Here is a 9043-nt window from a genome sequence, read left to right on the forward strand (position 1 = left end):
ACTCTGTCTTTGCCCAATGTCGTTTATGTCCCGCCCCTTTCCTAGCAGAACCAGCCAATCTCTGCCTGGCAACCTCCGGAAGCGGTTAGAGGCAGGACGCTGCATGCCTTCCGACCCTGCTAGGGGTGTGAGGTCGGTGGGGTTTCCTGATTCTTCAAATTTCCCCGGCCCTCTCCCCAGTCTCCCCTTTTTTCATGTACGCGGGCTGAGCTGGTTGCGTCCCCAGAGCCTAGTTACAGCGCGGCCAACTTTGCAGAGTCTTTTTGTTAATAGCATGAAAAGTTACGCTAAAACCTCTAAAACAACTTCCTTAGGAATTTGGGCCCTCAGTTGACTACAGTCACTGTTTTTCTGAGTCTCTTACCCCTACCACAGGGACGCACCTGGAGACAGGATGATCTGGTCTAGCCTTCTGCGTGGCCTCAGCACGTCCCTAAGTCGTGGTAAGTGGGGGAGGTCGGGCTGCAGGGACGAGAATTATGCCCTCTGGGCTTTAAATGACTTGCGTGCCTCGTGGGCTTTAAATGAGGGGCGGCTCCCCGGTGTTTTTTAGCAACGAGACTTAGCTGCATTGAAGGTAACTGCCTCAAGCACTTTGGGGTCGTGAGTCGTGCCTTGCCTGACGAGGTTGGGGACCACATCTGCCAGTTTGTTCCATCAGGTTGTATTGCCTGGTGACGACCTGCCAGTCTACGTGTATGTCTGCACAAGATACCTGCTACCGTCACATTTCTCAGAGCGTGTTGCCGGTACAGCGTCGTGTGACTTTTTATCCTTTCAGCACATATTTATTACCTCCTGTGGGTGAGACAGCCAAGCAAGGTGCTGTGGTCAGTTTTTCAGATATCTTTCCAGCCCCTAATATTTATCAGACACTTAAGTAGCTTTATTTATATGTTTTTCTTTGTTTTTGGTACTGGGGATTGAACCCAAGGCCTCAGCGCTGAACATCCCTAGCTTTTTTTTTTTTTTTTTTTAATTGGGGACACTGTCTCATTAGGTTACTGAATTGCCCAAGTTAGGTTCATGCTTAGGATCCTCCTGCTTCAGCTCTCAGAGAGCTGAGATTACAGGTGGCTGCACCTGGCTCTGTACTGTCCTGAGACATCAACTGCTTCTCATGGGCTATCCCGAGGGACGTATTTCATTCACCTCTGTGCTCTGAAAACCATCTTTAAGCACTCTGTCATTTAGCAGAGACCACCAGGGTGGGCAAGTTAGGCCTGCTCCCTGCCTCGGGCTCACTAGACATGCAGTATTTTTCATGGTAGCCTCACATGACATCCAGGAGGGAATACAGTCGTGGTGCCCAGGATGTAGGTGAAAATGAGGCACAGGTACCAAGAGCCTTGCTCAAAGGCATAGTACCAGGCAAAGTCACTTCTAAGAATGGCTCAGCTTCTTTTGAGAATTTGGCTCTCGCTGGGGGTCGTGGCACACGTCTGGAACCCAGTACTCAGGAGACTGAGGCAGGAGATCATGAGATTGAAGTCACAGTGGGTTTAAGGCTGGCCTGATCTACATAGTAAGGCCTTGTCTCAAAAAGAAAATGGGGGGGGGGCTGGTGAGATGGCTCAGTGGTCTAAAGCACCTACTTAGAACAAGCTTAGCAAAGCACAGGGACCGCGGTTCAATCCCCCAGCACCACATGCCAGCCAGCCCCGCCCCCTGGTGGGCTGAGCTGGCCACACACATAAATAAATAAAATTTCAAAAAAAGAAAATGGGGGGGACCACTTTGGCTGTCACTCTATAGACAAAAGACATGGGGGTGGACAATAGGGGTAGGTAAGGAGGAGAGTATCAGGTTGGAGAGCTGGTAGAACATCCATTCAAGCCACAGCGAGAGGAGAGTAGTGATAGTATAACCTCAGAGCCCAGGATCTTGCTAGGGCTCTGTGTTCTCAGTCCTTGCTGCATCCCCATCACTGTGGCTCAGACACAGTGGGTGCTCGATTAACATTCCTAAGCACCCAGTTGTCTTTATTTGCATCTTGTAGCTATGTGCATTCCCTTAACAAATCCCACTGAAACTCCCCCAGCCTATTTTTCTCTTACTATGCCACCATGTTCTCTTCCCTGGTGATAGTTTTGGGCCTGAGGCTGGAATAGCAAGAGCCAGAGGCCAATGAAGCGCTGAGGTCAGAGCAATCACAAGGTTAGATGGGAGTGAAGAACTTTCTCCTGAGATGGATCCATGAGGCACTGAGCAGGGAAGGGACATGATGTACTTCTGGTGTTTGGGCTCCCTCTGGCTGTGTTTGGAAGCCAGAATGGAGGGAGGGGAGGGGTGTGAGAATGGGGGAGGGGGACCATAGTCCAGCATGAGATAAGGACAGAGCAGACCAGGATGGGCCGAGCACTGGAGGAAGAGGCTGTGGATTCTGAAGTGTACTGAGGGCTGACCTGAGAGGATGTGCTCACAGGCTGGGGTGGGCTTGAGAGGAGGGGTGAGCCTCCAGGATCACCCCCACAGGGCTGCCGAAGGGATGGCCTGAATGGATGTATGATATAGGCACTATTTCTGAACAGCTTTCAAATTAATACCTTCTTTGAGAGTACAGTAAGTTAATTTATGTAAAAGGCTTAAAACCTGACACGTGGTTGTTCAATAAACATTAGCAGTTACTACTATTATCCCCAAATACCCCTGGGTGTAAATGCATGTGTCCTTCAGAGTGCGTGGATCTGTGCCTGGAACACCAAAATTTAGTTGCAAATGCTGTTATCTGACTGCTTTCCACTTCCTGGTTGTCTCTCTCCAGGCCTGGCCCAAGTTCCCCAGCTCTGGGCTACCCGCTCCATGGCTACCCTGAACCAGATGCATCGCCTGGGGCCCCCCAAGAAGCCACCCCAGAAACTGGGCCCCACAGAGGGCCGGCCGCAACTGAAAGGTGTGGTGCTGCGCACATTCACACGCAAGCCCAAGAAGCCCAACTCAGCCAACCGCAAGTGCTGCCGTGTGCGCCTCAGCACCGGCCGGGAAGCTGTCTGCTTCATTCCTGGTGAGGGCCACAACCTGCAGGAGCACCACGTGGTCCTTGTGGAGGGTGGCCGCACCCAGGACTTGCCTGGTGTCAAGCTCAAAGTTGTTCGGGGCAAGTATGACTGTGGCCACGTGCAGAAGAAGAAATGACCGGTGGCTACAGTGGCCCCGGCTCCCTGCAGAAAAAGAAGCTTGCCCTCCAGCTCCTGAAACCAGCTCTTCCTGCTGTTGAGGCTGTAAACCTGAGCCCTGCCTCTTCCATCAGGACCCCCACCAGCTCATGTGGGTTCTGGGGGTGGATTGTGAAAACATCCCCCGTTAGTACTCTTGGGGTCAAAGTTCACTACTGGCAGGAGGGGCCTCTTCTGCCAAGACTGCTGCTGTAGGCTAGAAAGGGGTTGTAATAAACGCAGATCCTGATGACTGTCATGTGACTCCCTGGTGCCTTACCCACCCTCTGGGTGTGGTTGTGGCGTTGCCATCCTCTCCTGGCTGCAGTGTTCTCTTCTAGAAAGTGGTTATATCTGCAGCAGCTCTGTGGTTTGGGGAAGATTAGATTCGATAGCCCTGCACGCACAGTGCCTGTGTGGGCTGCTCAGGCTTAAGCTCTGCAGCCTGCTGGCAGCAGTGATAAGGCCTGGCTGCATTGCTGCCCTCTGGGGAAGGCCAGGTTGTATTACTGGTATTAAATGGGTTGAATGGGGTTCTTTAATCCTGAGAGGTGTTCTTTGATGTTAGCTGACACAGCTGGGTTCCAGTTCTGGCTGCACCCCTAACTGCCTTGGGAGCTAGCTGTAATGGTTCCCTTCTCTGGGCCTTTTCCTTTCCCCTTGGACACTCTCACTGAGGGGGATTCTCACCATCAGAATTGTGTGATCACAAGCGTGCCCGTGTTGGCTTTTATGTTGTGAAGGTTATGGTCGTCATCTGGCTCTGGAGCAGAACTGGCCCGAACCCCATCTCTCCTGCCTACCGGCTCAGTGAGTTGAGGCAGGTCATTTAAATCCTGACCCTAAAATGGGCATGGCAGCGTGCCAATAATTCTAGCACTTGAAGCTGGGAGGGGGGTCTTGGGAGTTCAAGACCTGGACTACCCAGTGAGACCCTGTCTCAACAAACAAAAGCAAGCAAAACTGGCTATGCCTGGACTATGTGGTATTGATGAGTGCCGCTGCCTGAGAACTGCTGGGCAGGCCGCTGAGGACCTGTCCCAGGTGTCCCTGGTTTGGAAGCTCTTACAGGCACTTGGTATGCGGCCTCCCAAGGTGCTTGCGATTGTAAGTTCTGGTTTGGGAGTGGCTGAAGCTGGAAATTGGTCATGTGGGAGGGCAGGACAAGCAAGGCCACATGCCTAAAGCAGCCCAGCTACTTCAGTCTTGAGAAAAATACCTGCCTGGACAATTTTGGCTGTTAGTTGCTAGGCAACCTTTTGTCTCCTGATACTAACTTTGCAAAGGTATAAATAGAACAACACCCCTGCTGTTGTTCTTTGCTCATCAGGCAAACAGACCTCCATATGACCCAGCTCTTGTCTCTCTTTTCCTCATTCTTGCTGCTGTTTCTCCCTTTTGCGAAAAAGTCCCCCATTAGTGCTCTTGGGGTCAGAGTTTACTGCTGGCAGGAGGAGGTCACCCAGACACAGAGTCCCTACATTCTAGAGCATCAAGTCTTGACAAAAAATACCTTGCACTTCACACCAATTTGACTGAGCCAGTAGGTTGGCCAGGCCCTGTTGGATAGCACTTTGGGACTTGGGGATGCACTTTCCCTCTAGGTCCCTTTGTGGGAGGTAGGGGTAAGGACTGGCCTTGGGATTCTGAAGAGACACCTGGCCCACAGGAGGAGCTGGACAATGCCCAGATGGCTGGGTATAGGGCCCTGCAGCTGAGTCCCAGAGACCCCCAAACAACAGGGTTTCCTTCAAGGGCCCCATGGGTGTCAAGGACAGATGGCCCATCTGACCTCTGGCTTCTGCGAAAGATCCACTTACAGGGCTGGTGAGATGGCTCAGTGGTCTAAAGCACCTACTTAGAACAAGCTTAGCAAAGCACAGGGACCACGGTTCAATCCCCCAGCACCACATGCCAGCCAGCCCCGCCCCCTGGTGGGCTGAGCTGGCCACACACACACACACACACAAATAAAATTTAAAAAAAAAATCCACTTACACTCCAAAACCGTGTGGACAAGAGTCACCCTTTCCTGATCAACAGCCTCCCCCCAATACAAAGGCTATTTTGGCCTTAATTTCTTGACTCAGTTTACTCACTGATGTCCACCCGTGAGGGAACAGCAAACAAACTGTCTCTTTTTAAAAAATTTTAGTTTTATTTAGTTTTGGGATAGGATCTCATTATATAGCCTACTTTGAATTCATAGCCATCTGGCTCAGCCTTCCGAGTGCTGGGATTACAGGTGTGTGCCACCATGCCCTTGCCTATCTCTAATGACATCCCCACCTGGGGAGCCGAGCAAGCCATGAAGTGGTGGCAGGGTCTCTGGTTCGTCCACAGCCGGAGGGTCACCATGACGCAACAGGATTCTCAGCGTCTGGGCATCCTCAGGCTGTCTGCAAAGCCATTTTGATTTTGACAACATCCAGCAGATGGCAGTGTGTCCTGGAGGGATGGATCATGTGGGCCGGCTAAGAAAGCCGGATCCTGACCCTCACGCTGGAGTGGGTCACAAGGGCACCATAGTGCCCCACCCAGGAACGTGTGTCTCTTCCGTACTGCTCAAAAGACACATAACGGATGCCCTTGCCAAAGTTGGTGAATACGTGGGAGACCTATGGGGAAAGGAGAGAGGGTGGGGGCGTGGGCTCTTCTGCCTCTGTAGACACTCTGCCCAGGCACCAAGTAGGCATCAGGGCCTGTGCTGAGTACAAGGGAGAAGCAGTGAAGCCAGCAGCAGGAAGCCCCTGCTCCGTGAAAATGACCTTTCCCTAGGGGCAGACACTGAAGGCAGGGGGCAGGTTGGGTGGGGGAGCACAGGGGAGGGTGGCAGACACAGGAGTGAAGCAAGCCAGTGAGGGCCCCCTTGAGGTGACATCTGAGTAGACACTTGAAGGAGAGGAGGCAGCCATGTGGGGCTATGGAGGAAGGCTGTTCCAGTCAGTGAGTAGCTGTGCGAAGGCCCTGTGGTGGGAGCACGCCTGCAGCAGAGAGGGGGGAAGTAGGAGACCAGCTCACAGAAGTAATGGGCAGATCGTGTGTTGGGGGGTCTTTGGGTTCCAGGAGGACTCTGGCCTTTTTTTTCAATTTTTTTTAATTGACATAAAATTCATGAGACATAAGTGTCACTATCTTAAGGTGCATACTCCAGTGACTTTTACTGTGTTTACACTGTCATGCAACCAGCACCATTCTTGCACTCTGGAACATTTCTATCACCCCAGAAAAAGACTCCTGTATCCATCAGCCACCACTTCCAGTTCTTTCCTTCTCTCAGCCCCTGGCGACCACTAATCTATTTCATGTCTCCTAGCTTTGCCTGGTGTGTCCTTTCCTCTGAGCTGCAGCCAAAGGAGGGTGACCCACAGAAAAATGTGGTGATAGGACTCAGATTTTAGTGTCATCCTCTGGATGCTTTGTCTTTTGAGGTCACAGGGGAAGAGGGCAGGACAGCAAGAAGCTACCTAGAAGGTAGCTTTGATACTTAAACTGTGATGATTGTGATGCCTGCCACAGGCTTAGGAGTCAGCCTGGACTTGAATTGGGCTCTGGGCATTCCAGCCACTCATTCACCTGTCTGTGCCTGAGGCTGCCCAACCCTACAATGGAGTAGGGCAAAAAATTCCGTTCACCATTGCATTCTCGTTGCTTTAGCAGTTTTCTGCACACACAGCTGGTGCGCAATAAATGTCGGTTGAACAGGTAGGCTGTTGTGCTACGGAAATGAATGAATCCGTAAACCTCTCGGAACAGGCATGGGAGGGGGTGTGGTGAGTGCTCAATCATCGCTAGCTAGGATTACCGGCAGCCAGCACCAATGGCAGCTGTGCACGGCGACACAGCAGGCTGGCAGGTTGGGCTCGCGTGCCCAAAGCAGGTCAGGGTGAGTGGGAGGCGGTCTGGACCCACCTGTCGGCAGCTCCTCTCAGTCCACTGAAGGACCGGGTTGGGTGACGCTGAGAACTTGACCACTTCGTTTTCGTACACGTCCAAGAGGCGCACCCGAAGACGGTAGACGCAGCCGCAGTTCTCACGGGCACCCCACCTACCACGTGGCAGTGAGACTCCCTGGCCCCGCCACCCAGCCAGCTCTCTGGGTTGGCAGGAGGGGGGCCAAGGGCCTCCAGCATGTACATAGTGTCCTACACCCATACGCCACATCTAATGGTCACTGGGCTCTTCTAGGGAGCAACATCCTCCTGGGCTGGAGCTAAGCCGAGGAGGATCCTGGGAAGCTCTGATTGGCTAGGTTGAGGGGCGGGGCTACCATTTTGGGAGAAGCCACGACCCCGAGGAGGATCCTGGTGAGGTGAAGTAGAAGCAGAGGTGGGGGAAGAGACAGAGTGCTTAGAGGAAAAAGCCTTTGTGGTCTGAAAGAGGAGCACTAGCAGAAATAAGGCATCCGGGCTCTGAAGCCAGCCAGCCCCTCCCATTGTGTCTCCTCTGAGCTGAGTTCTCAGGGCATAGTGCTTCTCACCCTTCAGAAGCCTCGGGCACCTTTAGAGTTGGCACTGGGTTAGGGTGATGGGGTATTAAGCAAGTCGGTGAGTCCTTGGGGACAGTCCCAGGGTCCTTAAGAGTGCGAGGCAGGGGCTGTGGGCTCAGCAAGGCACTGCCCCTCCCTGTTCTGTATCTTTGCGCCTCACTTCCTCTCCCAGCCTCACATACCACCCACCCAGGGGGCTGAAGGCTGGACCGGAGGCCCTGCTGTTGCACACTGCTACCACCTCTATCCCTTGGGGGCAGGCTGCCACTCCACTCACCAGTCGGCCACACAGATCTCAATCTGGGCGCTGTCTAGCAGCTCCTGCCACACCCCCTCCATCACCAGGTCCACAAGCTGTCTCTTGAAGCACCATCTGGGAGGGGAGGAGCAGGGGATGAGACACGGTCCTAGCCTTCGAGCCAGACCCCACCTCCTCCAAGAAGCCTTCCCTGATTGCCTTGCCTAAAGCAACTGCTCAGAGTTTGCTGGACAATGTGGGAGATGGATGATGGGTCTCACATTTCTTCCCCTTGGCCTCCCAGACCCCTCCACATTCTTTTCCCAGCTCTGGGCTCTAGGAGGCTGACCTATTTGTTAGCCTGACTTTAATGTTTGTGGGGAACAGGACATGAATCTCAGTGCAAGCCACATACTTGACATCAGAGCAGAGTTCTAGGGCCTCTAAGTTTGCATGACCTCTATGGCTGGGTCTCCTATACCCTAAGGAAAGAGTAAAATCCAAGTTCCAAGTATTAATCCTTCTGAGTCCCTCCCAAGGGACTGATAAGTCTCTCAAAGAAAGGGCATAGGCCAGAGTGCTGTCCAACCCTGCCTTCATGTCCCACAGCTGTTCCTCCCCTGACCCTCTGCAGGGCTTGGGTGACATGTACCTCCTCCACTATAACTAGATGGGGCTCTTCAGTTTCTCTGTGGTCCTTCCCCTCACTTAGATGAGCTATAACAGCAGAAACAGTGTAGTATTGGCAGGACAGAGTTGACCATGGAGCAGCACACTGTCAGGAACAGGCCTAGGTATGCATGGGGACTTCCTACATGATAGAGGCGGCACTATTCCACTGGGATTGGACTGATTCTTAAATAGACAGTACCGGGAACACAGGCTCAATATATGGCAAGGGGTTGGATTCTTATAGAATAGCACATTCAAAGACACATTAAAGACCTAAACCAGGCACAGTGGTGCATGTCTGTAACCCTAGAACTCTCCAGGGGCTGAGGCAAGGGGATTTTAAATTTTAACCCAGTCTGGGCAACTCAGTTACTTAGTGATAGCTCATCTCAAAACAAGTAAAAAAGCGCTGGGAATGCAACTCAGTGTGAGGGTCTGGGGTTCAGTACTGGTGAAAAAAAAAAAAAAAAAAAAAAAAAAAAAAAAGAA

At 52.4% G+C, this 9043-nt stretch overlaps 2 protein-coding genes across 4 annotated transcripts in view; one reads left to right on the forward strand and one right to left on the reverse strand.

The window, feature by feature from the left end:
• The first annotated feature begins 55 nt into the window (after positions 1-55).
• Positions 56-3411, forward strand: Mrps12 (mitochondrial ribosomal protein S12). Its single transcript, XM_004636794.2, has 3 exons — positions 56-132; positions 376-443; positions 2765-3411. Exons 1-3 carry the CDS (start codon positions 104-106, stop codon positions 3133-3135), a joined length of 468 nt encoding a protein of 155 aa, XP_004636851.2. The 5' UTR covers positions 56-103; the 3' UTR covers positions 3136-3411.
• Positions 3412-5289: 1878 nt separating this feature from the next.
• Positions 5290-9043, reverse strand: part of Fbxo17 (F-box protein 17) — a 40101-nt gene continuing 36347 nt past the window's right edge. The window contains exons 4-6 of one of the 3 annotated variants that reach the window (XM_023721493.1): positions 7922-8017; positions 7068-7203; positions 5290-5603 (exon numbers count right to left, since the gene is read on the reverse strand). In XM_023721493.1, coding sequence (XP_023577261.1) covers positions 5529-5603; positions 7068-7203; positions 7922-8017 — 307 coding nt within the window. In that variant the 3' untranslated portion in view covers positions 5290-5528. Of the gene's footprint in view, positions 5774-5942; positions 6140-7067; positions 7204-7921; positions 8018-9043 lie in introns of those variants that run through there. The other 2 variants (XM_004636795.2, XM_023721494.1) reach the window with 2 other exon arrangements.

The sequence above is a fragment of the Octodon degus genome, unplaced genomic scaffold (assembly GCF_000260255.1).
Source record: "Octodon degus isolate 3935 unplaced genomic scaffold, OctDeg1.0 scaffold00083, whole genome shotgun sequence".
In the NCBI taxonomy this organism is placed as follows: domain Eukaryota; kingdom Metazoa; phylum Chordata; class Mammalia; order Rodentia; family Octodontidae; genus Octodon; species Octodon degus.